Genomic DNA, 22,683 nt, shown 5'->3' on the forward strand with positions numbered 1-22,683 from the left:
CCTGCTCCAAAAAAACATTAACGTTTTTGGAAGTATGTGAAAAGATATCGAGTTTGCGTATTTTTGCATGTCAGTCCACCTTTATGAGAAGTTCTCAGCTTTTTAGACGGTTCAGCTATGCAGGAGGTCTGTCAGCAGTGAGGTTAAACACAGAGCACAGAGTTTATTGCCCCGACACTGAATCCTCCCTGTTCTGCGGCCTGAAATCTGCCATCTGAAAGCAGTTATGTTAGAAGTAGGTCAACTTATGCAATACCAAACTCCCAAGTAATGTTTCATGCCAAGAACATACGAGGAGCTTTTTGATGGACTTCGCAGCCGAAAGAAGAAAAAAAGGACAAAATATATATTTTTCTTCTTTCTAGTCAGGAATTCATGACGGAGATGAGTATGATGGAGCCTGGTGTGCTGAGTTCAAGGACCAGCATCAGTGGCTTGAAGTGGACGCCATTCATCTCACCCTGTTTACAGGAGTCATCCTGCAAGGCAGAAACTCTATCTGGAGGTCAGGTAGTATCGCATTCTTTCTATTATTGACTACACACATTTGGAATGAGTATATAATATTTGGTTAGCATACAGAAACATTATTTTAGAAACCGCCTGGTTGTCGCGTCTAAAAACAACTAAATGTATTGTGCTTGTCGTTCTAGTTGGGATTGGGTTGAAACCTACAAAGTTCAGTTTAGCAACGACTCTGTGGACTGGCAGACCTGCAGGAACGGAACAGAAGAGGCGGTAAGAGCAACGGTCTGCATCATTTGATTCAAGGAAGGGGCGCAGTCGCCACGGACCCAATGGACCCACTGGAGGGCAGGTTTTAGAAGATCTCGCGCCTAAATAATACATTAAGAACCAGAGAGTAGTTGTGCAAAAGTATAAAACTGCAAAATTGAAACAAACCCAGGGAAAATAGTTCCAGTTGTAAAATAAATCCTTTGCATTTATAATAAGAAAAGCATTAACAAAAACACCAAATATACAGTACAGCTTCCATATTACGGTGAATACTGAAGCCTGCACACTATGTCCTAAAGACATCCAAGGCTTTTCTGTGCCGGCAAGCAGTTTTTTCCCCCCCCTTTCTTTTAGCAGCACGTGTCTGTTTTCATCTTTGGAAAAATCTGATGTCTTTCCAGGGAAAAGGGGCAGGAAAAGGGGGGAAGTCTCCAGTTTTTCATTTCATGCCAAGACAACAATCAGTGCCAAGGAGGTCAAGTTTTCAGACTATGTTTTTGCCTTTAAGGCATGTGAAGACTTTTAGAAACTAAAACTCTGATCCAGATGTCAATGTTTTTACTCTCTCTCTGCAGAAGGACTTAACTTCTGTGCCCTCTTGTGCGATTTCAGACCCAACGGCTCATTGACGTCTCTCTGGGGACACTCAAGAGACATCAGTCGTTCCTTTCTGGAGTGCTGGTGTTGCTCGAATGTTTACGAACCTTAAAGGCTTCACACTGGAGTCGTGTGCGATATTTAAGCCACACGCACTGATAAGATTCAAAGCACAAAACGTTCTCTTTGTTTGAGAACATATTTGTTACAGTCTTTATCCGAGATCCTGTGGCTAATGGTGTAAAACCAAAATAGTCACGCGGTCAGACAGACGGGCTGGACCAAATTACCACGTGGCTATATGGAATAGGAAGGTGATTCATGGCCAGATAAGCCTGAAGGTTTAAGCTGATGAGTGCGATCAGGCAATGTGTGAAAATCGGTGACAAAAGTTGGAAAAACATGAACTGAGGGTCAAACTAAACAAAATATTTTGTAACTGATACTTCAAAAGAATACATAGATTGTGAAAATATGTCAATACTAACCAAGTCCTCTTTGAAAGCAGTCTCAAAAGATTATTGTTTACCTTTTTTAAGTCCAATCTGTCCGTGATTGCTGTATTTTTCAATGTATACATTTTTTTTAATAATTAGGCTATATGAATGAAATGTCGTTTGTAGATGTAAAAATGTAATTGTTTCTTATAGGCATGCTAGACAATAAAAGCACTCACTTTCATTGAACACGTCAATAATTATAGCATCCTAAAATGTCCAACTCCACAGTGTCAGGCAAAATCATATAGCCAGCCTTCAAACTCTTTCACATATTCAGTCAGGCGCACGATTTTGGAGGCGTGAAACTAAAACTCCTTCGCCTCCAGATTGCATGAATGGTGTCTGTGGATCAATTTACACGTCTTGACACAGATTCTCAAGTGGGTTTAAGTCTGGGCTTTGACTGGGCCACGTGTCGGCATGAAATGCTTTGATCTAAACCAGGGTTCACCAACATGATGCCCGGGGGGGCACCAGGTAGCCCCCAAGGACCACATGTGGTGCCCATGAGCCTGTTCTAAAACTGGCACAACCCACTACAAACCCATTTAATTTTATTTCATTATTCTTTCCCTTTTGATCACTCTTTCATTTACATAGATTTAGAAATGATAGCGTCTAAAAAGCATGAAAAAATGCTTATTTTACATAACGTTAAGGGGAATTTAGACTCTTCTAGTTTAAACATCAGTACTGGTATCCCTTCGTATGACACGGTAGCAACGAAGTAGCTCTCAGTTTCAAAACGGCTGGTGACCCCTGATCTAAACCATTCTGTTGGAGAGGAAAGTTTGTGGTTCCCTGGCAAGGCAATGATTGTTCGATTAACTTTACAGATATTCAAAGGGAATCAGGATCCAGAGACTCCGGTTCTCGGGCTCCTGCCGGTTCCCACTGTCGCCCGTTTCATCCGCATCAACCCTCAGACCTGGTACTACAACGGGACCATCTGCCTCAGGGCCGAGTTACTGGGCTGCCGTGTCCACGGTATGCACACATTCACCGCTACAGAGGCACACAGTGTGTCACTTACTGAGTCGTGTCCATGCTTGACTTTCAAAACAAGACGCCGATCATATCTAATGCGGGCGGCAGTCGGCAAGAGAAACAGAGTTACTGAAACCCTCTCTGGGCTTTCCACATAGATCCAACGGATCCGTTTTCCAGTCAGCAAGAAGGAGGGTCCAGGGATAATCTGGACTTCAGACACCACAACTACAAAGAGATGAGAAAGGTAAAACCAGACGATGAGTAAGTCCCCACTCTCATAAAGTTGAAGCAGATGGATTTCCTCAGACCACTAACTGTGTAAGGATTGACTCAGACCCCGGATTTAACCCCTCGAAGACATTCACTCCAACTTGCCTTTCTGACCGTGCAGCTCATGAAGTCTGTGACGGAGGAGTGTCCAGAGATCACCCGCATCTACACCATAGGCAAGAGCTACATGGGCCTCAAGCTGTACGTCATGGAGATATCCGATAACCCGGGAAAACATGAACTCGGTAAGAGCATTTAAAGACTCAGAGTCCAGATGAAAGCTCCACTTTAGACGCCGGGCAGTGGAAAAGTATTTGACCCCCCTCGATGTTTTTTCTCTGTTGTATTTCTAATAAAATGTTTTGGATCCTCAAACACATTTTATTCTAAGAGTACCTGTGGGAACACATAATGTGTCAAATTATTATTTCAGGAATTAAGGGGAACATTTAACCAAGCACCCCATGTGAACAAAATTACCCTCTAGACCAGTTAATGATCTTGTTTATGCTCATAAATGGCACTCTAACAACTCCCATCAAGGACTTGTGATAACTACCAAGAAGTCTTTTACAATGCTTTTGAAATTTTACCCACTCTTTGAGGAACTGTCTTAATTCAGCCGTACATGACGGTTCTGGAGCATGAACAGCCTTTTCAAAGGCCACGTTTCAGGATCGCAGTTATTTCTGAGGTGTTGGCCTAGTGGTTAGAGCAGTTTGCTTGCACTCTGAGAAGGTTGCAAGTACCTGGTTTGATCCTCACAGCCTGCACTCTGGGTCCCTGAGCAAGACCCTTAACCCCAGATTGCTCCCCGGGCGACGCACATGGCAGCCCACTGCTCCCCAAGGGGATGGGTTAAGATGCAGATATGAATTTCTACATTGTGAGATCAATAAAGTTCAATTATTATTATTATCTCCATAGTATAGATTTGGTCTAGCTCACGCAAACAAATAAGTCATTATCTTTTCGAGCTTTCAGAGATGGACTAATGTTATTTGCATAATTTTCCTGCTCCCTAACCCAAGTAATCTGAATGAATCTGTATAATCTGATTGAATTTGATTTTGGAAAGTGCCTTGAGATGACATGTTTCATGTTTTGGCGCTATATACATGAAATTTAATTGAATTGAATTATGGCAGGTCATCCAGGTCCCCAAACAACCTCAAACCATCAAACTCCAACCACCTTGTTTCTTTCATGATATTCTTTTTCTGACATACTATTTTAGTTTTGGTCAAGATGTAATGGGATTACATTAGGTCCCGGGTTCCTTTCCCAGATGAGCCCCCCACCAACAAATTCTGACAGGTAGCTGCGGTGCTAATGGAAATACATGTTTATTTTAACATGGAGTTTAAGATTCTTGTGTGACAGCGGCTGGCTGATTTCTACCCCCACCCACCATGAAGGTTGGTTTCTCATCTCTTCTTGAATTTCTTTACGTCGGGCCATGATCTGTTGCCTTTTAAGCCTTCTTCATTTTGTTGGACAAGTGATTTTTCTGATTCATTGCCGCTGATCAGACCTGCGCAATGTTAACGAAATTCAGCACCACTTTAAACAGTGGTTAATCAAAGGTATAATTTGTGATTTTAGAAGGCGGGGATTAGTTCCACATAGGGTCATTCAAATATGTTTGAAGATGTGAAACGTGTAGGGGTGAAGAAATTCTTAACAGGGCAAATCCTTTTACACAGCTCTGTATCTGTAGACTGGAGGTCTTCAAATCTCCTCCAGTTACTCAGACCTTAGCAAGTCGGGGGCTCGCTTTAACATCCTGCAGTGTTTACACAGTCTGGTTCCTGCAGAAGAACCACACAGGGAGGGCTGGATCGCAGAGAAGGCCCCTCTTATGTAAACTAACTTTTCGATATCTTTGTTATGTTGTCTTCAGGCTTTCCGACTTTTGCTTTAATGTTAACTTTGGTTACTCCAAGTATGCCAAAAACCACAAATAAATCAAGCGTGGTGCAGCATATCCTGCTTTGTTCTTAAGAAACATATTTAAGTCCTTCTCTCCCAAAAGGAGATGATGGGAATCCCCCCCCCCCCTTTTCTCTTCAATGCATCAACAGCTGTTGGTAATAAAAGTGGTTATGTGAATAAGCGTGACTCCAACGGCAAAGACGAGGCCCAAATAAACAAAGATTTGCAATTTCGGAGAAATAAGTTCTTATTCAGTAGAAATCTTGGGTACTTGGGACTTTTTTAAATTCAGGAATGTCTGCTGTTAAATCTGGTCAATCTGAAAAAGTTTGGCCCAGTTCATCGCTTTCGATTTGTAAAAAAAAAAAAAAAAAAAGGTAATCTGAAAAAAGAAATATGCTACTTACTCTTCTGCGGGCATAACTGAGGAAAATTACATTTTTAATGGACACTATGACCCTTTTTGACCTCATACACAAACATCGATGTTTGGAACTGCAAACATCGTGAGACCTTGTGCTTGAACAACAAGAAGCATTTTTATACAAATAAGACTAATTTAACCATCCTTTTTTTAGCCTCTAACGGTTCACTTCCCTGTATTTAGCTCTATTCATCTTCCCCATCAACTATAGCCAGCTTCCGTCTCCCTGCTGAATGAAAGCCTCCCCACTGAGTGGTGCTGTCACCACTATCTTTCTACAAGACCTAGCTTTTTACATATAAGCTGAAAAGCTCCCTGGATGTATCATCTGGCCAGAGCACCATCCTCCCCATGTTTGCTGGCTTCATGCAAGCTGGAAATAAAACGTTTTAGGACTTTCATCCAACAACGGCTGTCTTCTCACTCTTCCATAAGGTCCAGAATTGTGGGGAAGTGAAGAAGGTTCAAGGGAGTGAAAACTTTTTCTGATGCCAGTGTCAAGATCAGGAAAACAAGTTAGGAACAGCAGAGCGGTAATCTCTGAGAGATCTTGGGAGCTGAGAGTTTTTTTTTTTTTCTTACATCCAGGAATGTCTGCTGTTATGTCTGGGCAATCAGGGTTTGAAGTGGTGCAATTCAAAATCGTTCCTGAGAACAAAACCTTTAATCTGTGAGAGGAATCTGCTCCTTACCCCCCCCCCCCCCCCCCCCCAGTTCTTCAATGAAAATCGGCCAAATCTCAAATAAACCCTGTTTACCCCTCATTGGACCCAATCCAATTTCCTCATTGATTTCCTGGCAATCAATAGGAACCCTCTAAATTCTCCTCTTGGCAGGTGAACCGGAGTTTCGCTACGTGGCGGGGATGCACGGGAACGAGGTGCTGGGCCGAGAGCTCGTCTTAAACCTCATGCAGTATTTGTGCAAAGAATACAAAAAGGGCACCCAGCGTGTCGTGCGGCTGGTTACCGAGACGCGGATCCACCTTCTGCCCTCCATGAACCCAGACGGATATGAAGTTGCTCATCAGAAGGTGGGTGATGCTAGACTAACGTCATAACGCGCCACCAGAAAGGATCCAGGCTCTTAACTCTGTCCATATTTTGTGGCGTTACAGACACGTTCTTTAAACAGTTGTCTTTAAAAACGAATCAACATAAGTTTGCCGACAATGACAAAGTAAATAGATGTTTTTGTAATTTAATTAAATGTAAAGATAAATTTTACTTAATACTTATTTGAAGCTCCTTTGGCAGCCGTGACTGGTCCTTTTGGGTCTGTCTCTATAGGCATGGCAAAAGGGCTTTTCGTGGTTTTAAAAATATCGAGATTTAAAAATATATATATGATGAGACTATATCATGTATATCGAGATGATCTACATTGCATTAAAATTACATTTATGTATTCCAGTAGGATATTTTTCAGCCGTTTCTTACATTTATCTACAGTTTGTTAAATAAAATGTGCCTGTGAGACATTTGGGATCAAGCTTTGATTTAGAGATGCCTTTTTATAATTTGTTTGTGAAAAAAAAAAACAACAACTATCGAGATAAATATCGTTTATCAGCGTAAAAATATTGAGATATTATTTTTGGCCCAGCCCCTCACAGCAGACCTGCTTTTGAATGTTCGCTCTGATTCTCCATCCGTAGATCCTGTCAAGGTGCGAGGGCGGCCATTTTTAGAGCTCTCCAGAGATCTTCTTCTGCATTTAAGTCCGTGCTCTGGTTAGACCACTAAAAGACGCTCTCAGACCCTTGACGTCACTCCTCTATAATCTTTGACATGTGCTTTTGGTCATTGCTGTGTTGCAAAACTAATCAGCTTCTCACTCAGAGGTCCAAAGCACTCTTCAAGAAAGGTTTTCTTGAAGGATGCGTCATCGTTATTTGCGCTGTCATCTTAGCTTCGTTGTGGGCATGTTGCCCAGTTCCTGTGGTAGAAAACAAAAATCCCACAACATGCTTCCTAACAGGGATGGCATTTGCCAGGCGATGCCTGTTTTTCTCCAGACCTTGGTCCTTGGAGATAAACCCAAAAAGTTTGCTTTTGGATTAATCAGAGAAAGATGCTTTTGTATCTCCTGCTCAGACAATCTCCAAAAAAAAAAAAAAAAAAGTATTTTCTTTTTTTAAGCAGCATTCAAGTAGGCCGTCATGGCCATGTGACAACTATACCAGAAAGTGGTTGACCTTCTGGGTCCTTCTCCTACGTCCACAAGGCAATACTTGATCTTTACCTCAGTGATCATTGTTTCTTGGTCACTTCTCCGACCAAGACGGTTCTTCACTGAATATTCTCTTTGGCAGAATAAGTGGGAGTCCTGGTGGTTCCAAACTTCTATTTAAATACTAGCGATCATACAGCTATTCAGGATTCGCAACGCTGCGCCCCTCCCTATATTTGTGCTTTGACACAATGCGGTCCCGGAGGTCTACAGACAACTATTTGCCTTTATTGCTTGGTTTCTGCTCTGATACCGCATGAATAGTATATGCTTATTTCTGTCTATACTCTGACATCTCTGTCTCAAAATATGGAAAAAGTAGTGAGTACTCTTAAGTTGCATTGGACGGCATGGTGCCTTCATCATAATGCATCGTTTCTGATGGGCTGATCTGACCTGCTGCAGGGGTCAGAACTGGCCGGCTGGGCTGACGGGCGATTCACCTTCGAAGGAATCGATCTGAATCACAACTTTCCAGACCTCAACAACATCATGTGGGAGGCCCAGGAGAACGCAGCCGATGCATCTAAAGTGCCCAACCACTACATCCCCATCCCAGAATACTACACTCAGGAAGATGCCATGGTAAGGAGCAACGAACACCCACCCCACCTTCACTTTGGCACCATCTGGTGCTTCTGGGAATAACGACAGGAGGGGGAATAACAATGGTTTAGATTTTATTTTTGTTTCTGCATTAAAACATGTGACTCTGTGAACGCCAAACATGAGACTCACTATATTACTTATTACTTACAAAATATTACTTTCACACATTGGGTGTTGTCACAACAGCTGTAAACAGAAAGACTTTAAGACAGGCACACGTAAAAGATGAGAGTTTATTGAAGGTTATTGTGAGAAGCACCTTTAAAACACGGAAAGCCATGGTTCTGATTTAATGGCATGCAGTACTCTGATCAGGAAATATTTCCCAGGCCAAGTGCCGGAAGTTTTCCTGAGAACCATTTCTCGGTATTTGGTCACTTTCCATGTTTTAAGGAAATAAAATATATATTTTTTATCTTTTCCATGTGAATGAAATGGAAAACTTATGTCACCAGACGACAATGTCATTTTGACCATGAAAATTTTTTTACGTTTCCGTTAAGATCAGCATTTTACCCTAAATGGTTAAATTCCCTTGGAGAATCACACCCCTGAGTTTTTTTTCTACTCTTGTCACAATCACAAACCTGTATTTTATCTGGATTTTATGCGACAAACCAACAAAAAGCAATGCATCAAAGTGAAAAACAAAAGCGCCTTTCACATTTTTAATGTAAAATTTAAGCTTGCATTCGATTCAACCCCATTGTATCTTTTTAACTGAAATTAAATAGTTAGCTTCATCCACCTCCCCATAGACTCTGACCAGCTTGTTTTGCTTAAAGGCCAAAACAAAAACAAAAAAATCTGTTTCAATCTCCCCTCCTTCCACATGCTTGCTGTGCCCCCTGTATGGCTGGTGGCAAACTGGCCATGGGAGTCCTTAAGGCAGGGGTGTCAAACTCATTTTGGTTGAGGGGCCGCATTCAGCTTAATCTGATCTCAAGAGGGCCACACGAGTTAACTCATTGCAAGATTAAATAGAACTAATAAAAGTGGACTTGTTGTTGATTTTTATATTAAATGAATTTCACTTTTACACAATATATTATGAGTAACCTCAGCGTTTTTAAGAAAAGTATGTGCAATTTCAACAATACTTTTACTCAGTTAAACATTTACTTGTGCATTATGCATAAGAACTGATCACAGTGATTGTACAATGTTGAAAAACCTTTATTCACATTTTTTGGAACTTAAAAACACTGTCCTGCATGACAAAATACATCAAACAGATAAAAATTAAGAAATTATTCAAAATCAATTTTCCACATCTGAAGCTCAGTGCTACCATCTGCTGATAAAAAAACACAGCTCGTGGACAATATAGGAACTGCAGATTTTCAATTAAGCAAAGTACATGTTTTTTTCAATAATTGTTTTATCATTCTCTTCCTTTTCTTTCATCTTTTCTTTTTTTCTTCTTGTTCTTCCTTTCCTCTCCTACTTTCCTATTGTAGTGTCCATATCATTTGAGATAATCCCCGCATGAATCATAATAAAACTATTCACATTCATAAATCAAGCTGATTACTATGGTAAAAGCCGTACTGCTCCATTTGTGAAAGTCAAATCTGATGAGCTCTTTTTGGCATTAAGACAACAATTCTTATTGCCACATTGCCAGACAGGACACTGGAAAAAAAAAATAAATCATTGTTGAATAATAATGCATTTAGCCACGGGGCCGGACTAAATTGTTCAGCGGGCCGTATGTTTGACTACCCTGGCTCAAGGCCTCGTTTAACAATAGCTTTCTTCATCCCACTCGTCACTAATTCATAATTTGTAGAGGCCACAATCAATAATTGTCATGTTCACAGATACTTGACCTCTGGTTGTATGTCTAAGTATCTATTACGGAATTGACAGTAAAGCTGACTTTGATCTCTGCAGCTCCCTTTTTAGATATTACTAACAAAAACATGGAAAAATTCTCTTCCTTCCACTACTGAGTCATGTTCTAAATGGTGTTCCTCTTTTGCATTATCAAAAACACAAAACCATTCCATCCCCGCTCAGGTTGCGCCAGAGACGAGGGCCGTCATCAGCTGGATGCAGGATATCCCCTTCGTGCTCAGCGCAAACCTTCACGGCGGGGAGCTGGTCGTCACGTACCCGTTCGACTGCACCCGTGACTGGGCCCCTCAGGAGGACACCCCCACGGCAGACGACGCCTTCTTCCGCTGGCTGGCCACCGTCTACGCCTCGACCCACCTGGTCCTGGCCAACCCCGACCGCCGCAACTGCCATTACGAGGACTTCCAGATGCACAACAACATCATCAACGGCGGGGCCTGGCACACAGTCCCCGGCAGTGAGTCACTGGCCCCACACCAGGGGGATATTTACTCTTGAATTGTTCAAATTTCAGTGTCTTTAACCTGCGATACCTCCTCTTGAGTGATGTGTCTCTGTTCAGGAAAACTAAATTTTCTCTTGCATGGTGCAGAACACCACGGTAATACGCACTGCTTTACAGTAAAATTAAAGAATAACACAACATGAAACCTAAATTTATATAGTTTTCATCAAGGATCTTTGCTCCTCCGCTTTTAGATTATTAAAAAAAAAAAGCCTTTCATGTAATGGATAAGGAAATATATATTAAACTACACTTAGGCAGCACAGAAAAGAAGCAAAAAAATAAAATGTTAGGTCATTAAAATCAGCTGTGGCATGACTAAAATGTGACCTTCCTGACAGCAGATGTTGTCACTTCCTGTTTGGTGGAAGACTTTCAGTTCAATTCAATTTTATTTATATAGCGCCAATTCATTCATTATTGGCCAATTCTCAAGGCACTTTACAAAGTCACATTCAATCAGATTATACAGATTGGTCAAAAATGTTCCTATATAAGGAAACCAGTTGATTGCATCAAAGTTCCGACAAGCAGCATTCACTCCTGGAGAAGCGTAGAGCCACAGGGAGAGTCATCTGCATTGTACATGGCTTTGCAGCAATCCCTCATACTGAGCAAGCATGAAGCGACAGAGGAAAGAAAAACTCCCCTTTAACAGGGAGGAAAACCTCCGGCAGAACCGGGCTCAGTATGAACGGTCATCTGCCTCGACCGACTGGGGTTACAGAAGACAGAACAGAGACACAACAAGAGAGACAAACAAGCACAGAAGCACACATTGATCTAGTAATCTGTTCTACATTAGATGGTAGTAGCGGGTGAGCCGTCTTCTCTGGATGATGTCACAGCTAACAGAACACCAGACCAGGTGTTCCTACTATGAAGATAAAAGAGAGAGAACAGAAAGTTAAAGCAGAAATGACGACACGCAATGCATAATTGAAGAACAGTAGAAAATTAGATCCTGATGTCCTCCAGTAGCCTAAGCCTATAGCAGTAAAACTATAAAGGTAGCTCAGAGTAACATGAGCCACTCTAGTTATAAGTTTTGTCAAAAAGGAAAGTTTTAAGATTAGTCTTAAAAGTAGACAGGGTGTCTGCCTCACGGACCAAAACTGGGAGTTGGTTCCACAGGAGAGGAGCCTGATAGCTAAAGGATCTGCCTCCCATTCTACTTTTAGAGACTCTAGGAACCACCAGCAGACCTGCAGTCTGAGAGCGAAGTGCTCTGTTAGGAACATACGGGGTAATCAGAGCTCTCATATATGATGGAGCTTCATTATTAAGGGCTTTATACGTTAGAAGAAGAATTTTTAATTCTATTCTTGATTTAACAGGAAGCCAATTAAGGGAAGCTAAAATAGGAGAAATATGATCCCTCTGGTTGATTTTCATCAGAACTCTTGCTGCAGCATTTTGGATCACCAGAAGACTTTGAACTGCATTTTGTGGACTTCCTGATAATAAAGAATTACAATAGTCCAGCCTTGAAGTAACAAATGCATGGACTAGTTTTTCAGCATCACTCCTGGACAGAATGTTTCTAATTTTGGCGATATTCCGGAGGTGAAAAAAGGAAACTCTGGAAACCTGTTTAATATGGGATTTAAATGACATGTCTTGGTCAAAAATAACACCCAGTGGTTCCATAAATCAGTTCCTGTGGTATATGGAACAAGCCATTTGAAAGTATCATCTCCTAGGTGATGATCAATCCTTCCCATTGTCAAGGGAAGGATTGATCTTGCATGCGCACATCCAATTGATGTGCGCATGCGCTGGCAGCCTTGGTTGACCTCCGCTACTTCCGCAGTTTTAGCACTGTTTTATCTTACTTTTACGCTCCATGTGTAATACTAATTAGGTGAGTTTTCATCGCGGTTCTTTTCCCGCTTACGTGTCTCGCTTCACGAGAGCTGGAGTTTGTGAATCAACGTTACCGGTGAGCCAAGAGCGGCGACACCAGAGGGAGCGACAGTGCGGCTAGCTTGCTGCGGCTAGCTTACTAACATCACGGCTGCTAACCGGGACGAGGCCAACGTCCGGCAGCTAACCGACCTAACAGAGAAAACAACCAGTGGAAAACGACGCGTTGGATTGACAACAGGCAGAGGTAAAACTCTGCCTTGTCCGTAAGTACCGCTACTCACCACAGTTAGCTGAACAGCGAGAGATCGGCTGTGCTTGAACAACGCGTCTGGCCCAGGGTGTCTGTGTTCACAGAGAGACAGCGCAGTGGCCTCCAACTGCTGAGCAGGAGCCTTAAGGAAGCGGCAGGCAAAAAGAAGCAAAATAATGCCTCCAAAAGGATCCAAGACCGACGGGAGACAAGATGAGGACTATGTATCACTCACGCAAGTCAAAGAGTTGCTGAGCCAGCAAAAGCAAATGTATATGGAGTTACTCCAACAACAACAGGACAATTTTAAGGGTTTTGTTAAAATCATTGTGGACACTACTAACACCAGAATGGACGCAATGACACGAGAACTACAGGACATTAAAACCAGTCTGCAATTTACACAGAAAGACATTGACGACATTAAAGTAGAAAGTGCTAAGCACAAGGACCGAAATGACACGGTGCAGTCAGACATATTTAAAGTATGTGAGGGTATGATGACTATCACGGATAAAATGGAGTACCTTGAGGGGCAATCAAGGAGAAATAATTTGGTTTTTGATGGAATTCCTGAATCACCAAATGAGACTTGGGCTGAGACTGAGGAGAAAGTGAAAACTATTTTAAATGAAAAGCTAAACTTTCAACATAAGGTTGACATTGAGAGAGCTCACCGCACCGGTAAACATAGAGGAGACAGACCCAGGCCCATTGTTGTCAAATTTTTACGATACAAGGACAGATCAACTATTCTGCAGAGCACCAAGGCACTTAAGGGATCTAAGATTTTTATTAACGAAGACTTCACGGATGCAGTAAGGAAAAGGAGGGCGGAACTAATGCCGGACTTAAAAGCAGCACGTCAAAGAGGGGACATTGCTTACCTACGTTATGATAAGTTGATCACCCATCCACGTACTAGTACCCCTAAATTATCCAACAATGTATGACAGACAGCCAGACATAGCTGACGTTCACTTCTGAATGAGAAACATGCAACATATCACGGCCTATGAGGATATAGAGCTACCCGTATTCCAACACAGAAACTATCATCAGCAAGATATTGAAATTGACATTGATCCTGATAACAACTTCTATAATGTCAGCAATGATAGTTGTCACTATTACAGTGATGATCAGTTCAATAACAGCATTAAAATGGAACAAAAGCTGTCAATAATTCACTTTAATAGCAGAAGCCTCTATGCAAATTTTGACAGCATCAAACAATACCTCCAACAACTTTCACAGACATTCAATGTTATTGCCTTATCAGAAACTTGGCTCAATAGTGATAAGGGCATAGACTTTGAAATCAATGGTTATGAAATGGTTTGTAAGAACAGAGAAAACAAAAATGGAGGAGGAGTAGCTTTATATGTTGATAAGAAGATTAATTATAAGTTGATTGAAACAATGTCAACTGTGATGGACAACATGTTTGAATGTGTGACTATAGAAATACTCATGGAAAAAAGGAAAAATGTCTTAGTGAGTTGCATTTATAGAGCCCCTGGATCAAACATTGAAGTATTCAACAACTGGATAGAAGAAAAATTTATAACAATTAATCAAAAAATAATATTTTTCTGTGGGGATTTCAATATTGACCTTCTCAATCCAAATAGACATAGAATGACTGAAGAATTTATTAACACCATGTTCAGTTTAAGCTTGTATCCTAAAATCACCAGGCCCAGTCGCATTACATCGCACTGCGCTACCTTAATTGATAATATTTTTACAAATGTGCTGGAAAATAATTTAACTAGTGGAATATTAATGAATGACATAACCGATCACTTACCAGTGTTCATAGTCTACGACTGTAAGTGCAAAACAGACAATCAAAAAATAGAGACGCATTACAAACGGGTTACGTCTGAAGAGACACTAAGAGCTCTAGAAGCCGAGTTGTTGGCCTATGATTGGAGATTAATATATAAAATGAATGATGTGAATTCAGCATATGATGAATTTTTAAAAATATTTAAAATATTATATAACAAGCACTGCCCAATCAAACAATATAACAGGAAAAGCAATCAAAAAAATGAACAGTGGATCACAAAAGGAATACAAAAGGCATGTAAAAAGAAAAACAAACTTTATAGAGAATTTCTAAAACATAGAACGTCTGAATCAGAAAACAAATATAAGAAATATAAAAATAAGTTAACTAATATTATAAAAACATGTAAAAAGGACTATTATTATAAATTACTGGATAGGAATAAAAACAACATTAAGGAAACATGGAATATTTTAAATAGAGTCATTAGAAAAGTTAACAATAACAAATATCCAGACTATTTTATAGATAATGAACAGAATATAACTGATTTGAAAAGTGTCGTCAATAAATTTAATAGATTTTTTGTTAATATAGGACCTCAATTAGCAGAAAAAATACCGACTACAAAAACTGCAACTCAGCAATATCTAATTGAGAATAATCCCAGCTCCTTATATCTCAACCCTGTACTAGAAGAAGAAATCATAAACATTGTGAATAACTGTACAAATAAGACTTCCACTGACTGTGATGATCTGGACATGAAAACTATTAAAATAGTAATTAAAGGAATCTCTAAACCACTAACTTATATTTGCAATTTATCATTTCAAACAGGATCATTTCCCAACAAAATGAAAATAGCAAAGGTCAAACCAATGTATAAAACTGGCAACAAACACCTCTTCACTAACTACAGGCCTGTTTCTCTTCTCCCACAATTTTCTAAAATACTGGAAAAACTCTTTAAGAAAAGACTGGAACAATTCATAGAAAAACATTCGCTACTTATCAGCAGTCAATATGGATTCAGAGCAAACCGGTCAACATCGCTGGCCGTAACTGACTTAATAGAAGAAATAACCAACGCAATAGATAGTAAGAAACTGGCAGTAGGGATATTTATAGATTTAAAGAAAGCTTTTGATACAATAAATCATGAAATCCTACTTAAAAAATTAGAACGCTATGGAATTAGGGGAGTAGTTTCTGACTGGATGAGGAGTTATTTAAAGAGCCGGAAACAATTTGTGAAATTGGGAGATGTGGAATCTGATTGGCAGGAGACTGTCTGTGGAGTACCACAAGGATCAGTATTGGGACCAATTTTATTTAATCTTTATATAAATGATATCAGTAAAGTGTCCAATGCATTAAAATTTATCTTATTCGCTGATGACACAAATATTCTAGCCTCAGGAGATAATTTAGAGCATCTTCTCTCAACAGTCACTTCAGAGATTAGTAAGTTAAAGATATGGTTTGACCATAACAAATTATCCCTAAATTTGGACAAGACGAAATTCATGGTCTTTGGGAACTGTTATAAAAATATTGAAATTCAAGTTCAAATAGAGGACGTAACTCTAGAAAGGGTTTTTGCTAATAAGTTCCTCGGTTTAATAATAGATGACAAAATCAGTTGGAAACCTCATATTCAACACTTACAGAGTAAACTCAGTAGAAGTATATCCATATTGGCCAGAGCTAGACATGTATTGAATGCTAAATCACTTCATACTCTATATAACTCTCTGATTTTACCATATTTATCATATTGCTGTGAAGTGTGGGGAGTTAATTACAAGAGCTCTTTACATCCGGTAACCGTCCTACAGAAACGAGCCATTAGAATCATCCATAATGTCGGTTATTATGAGCATACAAACCCGCTCTTCATAATATCCAGAATTCTCAAATTTGACGACCTTGTAGAATTTAAAATGGCTCAATTTATGTTCAAGGTATCAAAGAAGTTGTTACCTGAGCACATACAGAGCACGTTTTCTGAAAGAGAAGGGGGGTATAACTTAAGGGGTCACTCAATCTTCAAGATCCGCAATTTTAGAACAACAAGGAAAAGCTTCTGTATTTCAATTAAAGGTGTAAAGTTATGGAATAAGTTACATGAAGATTTAAAACAAAGCAATAGTTTAACACAATTCAAAAGAAGGTACAAAGAGGTAATTTTCAATAGATATACACATGGTGACAGAAAGCAATAAGGTGTGTATTGAAGATAATAACTTGGTGTAAGGGTTTAGAAAGATAAACCAGCATAAAATGGGAAAATGTATAGGTAAATATTAGTAACTGTTACTTCAAACTGCCACTTTGATTTTGATTTATTATTTTTTTATTTCTTTAATGACAGTAGGACTCTAAAATCTCAAGTGTTTAGGGGTAGGAGTTTATAAGTTCTCACTTCTTCCTACCCCGTTTTGAGCATGATATGTTAACTGAAACAAAAATCTGTATTTTCTCTTCTTTCTTATGCACTTCTTGTTACTGTGCACTATTTTATTTTTATATTTGTATCATGTTCGAATAAATAAATAAATAAATAAATAAATAAAGGTGCCGTTTGGTATATTTGCTTTGTGTCTTTCCCGCAGGTATGAACGACTTCAGTTACCTGCACACCAACTGTTTTGAGGTGACGGTGGAGCTGTCCTGCGATAAGTTTCCTCATGCCAGAGAGCTTCCCGTGGAGTGGGAGAACAATAAGGAGTCTCTTCTAGTTTACATGGAGCAGGTCAGTCTTAACGAGTCTTTAACCAAGGAAATGCGGTTCCTGTGTAAAAATCACACTCACCAAGAACATGGATGTTATATTAATTATAGACCTTTAAGGATCCTTTAAAATGGTAATGTTTCCAGGAGAAACTCACTAGAGCATACACCGGAACAGTGCTGTTAAGTATTTGCTCCCTTACAGATGTCTTCTCTTTGTAATCGACGAGCAAAGTTTAACGTCAGATTATTTATTCATTGAGGAAAGGGAAAAAGATCCAAGATATCTAATCAGGTTCTTTTTGCAGAAAAAAAAAAAATCACTCCCATTAAAAAGTGTGACCAACCACATTCCTTTGGCTCAGTTTCCCCACTAACACCCAGGCCTGTAGACTCGTCATCTAGAACCTGACTGACAACACGATGCAGGGCGTCAAGACCACAGCAAACGTCGGTGACAGCCATTGTTCACAAAGAGAGAAACATTGAACACTGGTGGACCATCCATGAATGTCCAGCTGACTAAAAGTACTCCAAGAGTGCACTGACTCATCCAGGAGGTCCCAAAAGAACACAGGAAATCGTCTAAAGCAGCACAGATGTCACTTTCCTCAGTGTTCACGATTCAGCAATAAGAGAGACGCTGAGTAAAAATGGCATCAATTGGAAAAGATCAGAACGGACAGCCTAACACGGTTTGGGGGGGGCATCGTATCTTAAAACTGAGGAACCACAAATTCTGCTGTCTAGCAGTAAATCCTTCAGAATGTTTAACCACCAGTTTGTGAGCTTAAGTCAAAGTTCTCTCTGAGGATACCGCAGCACAATGACTTCCCTAACCAACTCTGACGCTGTGGCATGAACCTAAACAGGCTGCTCTGGCTGAATTAAAGCCATTCTGCAAAGGAAAGTGGCTCAAAATTCACAGAGGATGGTGCAATCAGTTATAAGGTTTAGGAGGCAATTACTTTTAGTTCTTCGTAAATGTCCTGGTTGTTTATGACAGTTTCTTCACTTATCAAATTAAATCCTCCTTTGCAATTGTATTTTGGAATTACTCAGTTGATCTTTTCCTGATATGCATTTTTTTTTTTTTTGATGGTCTAACGTCAGGTTTAGTTGAAGGAGGACCCCTCACATGCAGAATGTCATAGTGACAAAAAGTGAATCTTTATTGAAGGATCAAAAAGCTACAAATCTGAGCACAGGGAAGGCCGGGCATGGAGCACAGGCAGGGAAACAAACCGGAGAAACTAGGAAATGAATACAGGCGGTTTAAATAGAGGGGAGGAGATGGAGAGAGAGAGCAAGGATAGCCGGTGGAAGTAATCAGATGATACTGAAAGACAGCTGAGGCCAGAAGGAGAATAACGGACAGGGAGGAACACAAAAATCTAACAGAAACAAGATACCAAAATAATACAGAATGCACTAGCTAAATAACAAGGTCAAAATAAACACCATAAACACCAGAGGATGGAAAACTGAAGAAATCACAAATCCAGGAACTTAAAGAACCAGTCCAAACATGCACCAATTCCTGGGGATCGTGATAGCTGTACCGTTTAAGTGTAACAAAAAAGCTGAATCAGAAGAAATCTACATCGAACACCTTGAGTCATTAACAAGCCTACAGACATATTTCTGTCTGGACATTTCTTCTTGGGAGAAATTGAGGATTTAATGTAAACCTGTTGCTTTAATGGGACACAGCATCTTTTAAACACAGTGCATAAGTTGTCCTGGGACACCCACTCTTATCGGACCCAAAAGGAAATAGGATCAGGCTGTTCAAGAACAAACCCAGGAACCTTTAATGCTGAAGATGATCACAAACAGCAAGAACACGGCTGTAAAATAAAAGCTGCTTTTAGGATGGTTGAGGTAGGCTAGCCATAAGGTTCTGGAACGGTCTTGGCCGTTTGTAAATGTGTGCTTCCAAGCCGGGCCTGTGCGCTGGATATTGGTCAAATGTTCAGCCAGAAAAGCTTTCCCTGGAGCTGCAGCACAAGTCCGATGTCCTGGGACTGAACTCACAACACAAGGTTTCCTCCTCACTCAGGTTCACCGAGGAATCAAAGGCGTCATCAGAGACAAGACCACCAAACACGGAGTAGCTAATGCCGTGATCAAAGTGGAAGACCACGACCACGACATCAGATCGGGTCAGTCATGCATCCTTCTTCCCCTCTTTCTATTTAGCGTCCATTTGTAACATGGTGAATTAAAACCTAATAGAAGTCTTCTTAGGTTACTTTCCATGTTTTGTTTGCAGATCAGTTAGGCTTAGGGTTCAGAAACTTCGTTTCTGTGTATTTCAAGATGTCTTTTTAGCTTTCTAGCCTCACAAAGAGAAAACCGCGTGTCGCGTTCTGACTATGCAACATGGAATGCGCCCCCCAGCTTTCCCCCACCACCATATGAACTTCATTTCCTGGAACCTTGTGTTTTACCCGGGCTTTGTCTCTGGTGTGTTTATCTGACACTGATAGGACTTAGGATGCTGCTTTGGAGATGGCAGACTGTGTTGGAGAGGTCAAATTTTCAGCAATCCAACTTTTAGCTATATTTGTGTCACAGTGATTACACTTTACAGTTTATGTCAACTTATTTTCAAGGAATTCTAATTCAGTTTCAGCGCAAGTGCTAAGAAATAATCACATTTACACCTCAGACGAGCGTTTTTTGTTAGCTGTACCTTTCCCTAGACTTTTTGGTGACTCTATGCAAGTTATAAACTGCAATCATGAACACACTGCAAAAACGGGTCTAAAAATAAGTAAAATGTTCTTAAGATTAGTGTATTTGTCCTTGATTTGAGCAGGTAAATAAGATTATTTGCCAATGGAATAAGATTTTTGCACTTAAAATAGGAACAACTCATCTCCATCACCTTATTTCAAGTGCAGGATGTCTAATTATCTTATTTTGGGGGTCAAAATACTCATTCCATTGGCAAATAATATTTTTTACCTGCTCAAATCAAGGACAAATACACTAACTTTAAGAACATTTTACTTATTTTTAGACCCGTTTTTGCGATGCAGAAAATATGAACTAGTAGTTTGAACTAGCAAATCCTGTGAATACTTTATTAATAAAACCTGTTTGAGACCTCCCACTTTACAAAGTTCCAACTATAGTCCATGTTATCAACAGTAACTCCCTACCAGGGCAGTTTTCTGGAGTAAAACGTCTACCCGGATAATCTTAGTAGGTCCTGCTTTCTGCTGTGGGAGCAACTTGGTTTAAAAAACTCCAAAAAATCGCCATGCTTGTTGGAATAACTTTCTTAGTGGTAACAATTTAGTGGTTAAAGCCAAGCTATCAATCCCAAAGTTGGCTGATAAATAGCAGGAAAGCAAGGATTACATTTCTAATTTTATTCTGGGCTACACACTGCTTAAGAATCATACAATCTCCTTTTAGGCAGCAAAGAAATATTCCACTTTGCAACATTACAAAGTACCAGACGCGCCAACCAACCTATATTTCTGCCTAATCTCCTCCAGCGGCTGACGGGGACTACTGGCGTCTGCTGAACCCAGGCGAGTACAAGGTCATCGTGCGGGCCGAGGGATACCTGCCGTCCATGCGTCGCTGCCACGTCGGCATGGAGCCTCGTCCCACCATCTGTGACTTCTCCCTCACCAAAACGCCGATACAGAGGCTTAAGGAGATTCGGGCCAAAGGAGAGAAGATCCCAAAGGACCTTCAGCTGCGGCTCCGTGCTCTCAGGATGCGTAAGCTGCGCGCCAGCACCAAAGCCATCAACCGGCGCAGAGCGAGCGAGCAGCTGCGAGCGAGGAGAGCTCGCTCCTCCTGAGCTTAGCGGGGGATCAGAGAGGACAGGACCAAGGGCTGAGGAAGCCTCGGAAATTATCTGGATTATTGGTTAAAAAAAATTCTATGTGGTTTTCCTCTTTAAAAAAAAAAACACTGTTGAAGGATCAGAGAAACCGCATATTTCCATAAATACACAGTTTACAGTGCTGTGCAGAAGCATTAATACCCCTTCAGCTTTTCCACATTATGACACGGCCAAATGGTCTACGGGTTTCATTGGCAATTCATGTGACACAACGTAGCACACAACTGTGAAAAATCTTTTGTGTATGAAAATCTGAACAGTGTGGCTTGCATTTGTGTTTGGCCTCCATAAGTCAACCCCTTGTAGAAGCAGCATTTGCTGCCTGCAGATACAGCTGCAGGTGTTTTGGGGATACGTTTAAACCAGCTTTGCTCATCTACAGGAAAAAAGGTTTTGGGGTATTAAAGTTTTTTCATGGAGCTATAAGAATCCTAACAAAAACCAGTTATTTAACAATAAATTCAGATTACTCTTAGTTCCTCTCCGTGCTTAGTTCCTCTCTCTCTTTTTTTTTTTTTTCTTTCTGGACACTAAAATGTGAATTTCACTGTCAGCTGGTCTGATGCGTCACATTTTTTTTTTTCACTGTTTTCCTACCAAAGCCCGTCTGGGGCCACAAGCTCGGAAATAAATGTGATACCTGATGTTGTGAAGTGTGTGAATTTCTAACCGAGGTCAAAGGTGAAACGAAGCATCAGTAAGGACGTTCACCAAAAATGCTGCGGGTGCGCTTGCTGAATACTGTTGACTTACATCTGTTGGCAAAACAATGGCACGGCTGCTCCTAATAAATGCCCAGACTGCCTTTTAATTTGTATTAAATTGTTTAATAAAAACATAGCTGATATATTAAACAGCTCAATAGTCTGCCTTTAAATAAATCTAACAAATGTGACTTTATGTCACCGCCTGCTCTGTTCCACAGATGGAAAACATTAGCCCGGCTGCTTTTTATTCATGACCAAAAAAATAAGCCAGATCTGTTCTTACAGAAACAAAGGTGTTCACTTAGATAACTTGTTCAAGTGGGAAATTCATGTTATGTTCCCGTCTACAGCAGAGACTGTATTTCTCTCGTAGACTCACAAAACGAGCTGTTTCCGCCTGGCAAACGGTTTAGGATCCCTGCTTACAGACTATCTATCTATCTATCTATCTATCTATCTATCTATCTATCTATCTATCTATCTATCTATCTATCTATCTATCTATCTATCTATCTATCTATCTATCTATCTATCTATCTATCTATCTATCTATCTATCAGAGATCCGCTTTGCATTATCAGCCTGAAAAATAACTTCATTTACAAAAGGTCTACTTTGGATTGATGACCAGAGAAACAACAAAAGGTGGCCCAAGTTTCTCAACACACCTTTGTGTTTAAGGCAATAAACCATGAGTTTTCTTTATTTACTCTTTCTAAAGACGCACCGATCAGAATTTTCTGGCTGATTTTCTTATTTTTTATCTCCCTGGGTCTGATTCTGATTTCTTTT

At 40.3% G+C, this 22,683-nt stretch overlaps 1 protein-coding gene across 1 annotated transcript; it reads left to right on the forward strand.

Annotated features, from left to right (window-relative positions):
- Positions 1-226: 226 nt before the first annotated feature.
- Positions 227-21,261, forward strand: LOC118567027 (probable carboxypeptidase X1). Its single transcript, XM_036150975.1, has 12 exons — positions 227-235; positions 366-505; positions 654-738; positions 2,672-2,822; positions 2,981-3,069; positions 3,217-3,340; positions 6,291-6,487; positions 8,092-8,271; positions 10,318-10,612; positions 17,196-17,335; positions 19,376-19,478; positions 20,826-21,261. Exons 1-12 carry the CDS (start codon positions 227-229, stop codon positions 21,137-21,139), a joined length of 1,827 nt encoding a protein of 608 aa, XP_036006868.1. The 3' UTR covers positions 21,140-21,261.
- Positions 21,262-22,683: the final 1,422 nt, after the last annotated feature.

The sequence above is a fragment of the Fundulus heteroclitus genome, chromosome 19 (genome assembly GCF_011125445.2).
Source record: "Fundulus heteroclitus isolate FHET01 chromosome 19, MU-UCD_Fhet_4.1, whole genome shotgun sequence".
Lineage (NCBI taxonomy): Eukaryota > Metazoa > Chordata > Actinopteri > Cyprinodontiformes > Fundulidae > Fundulus > Fundulus heteroclitus.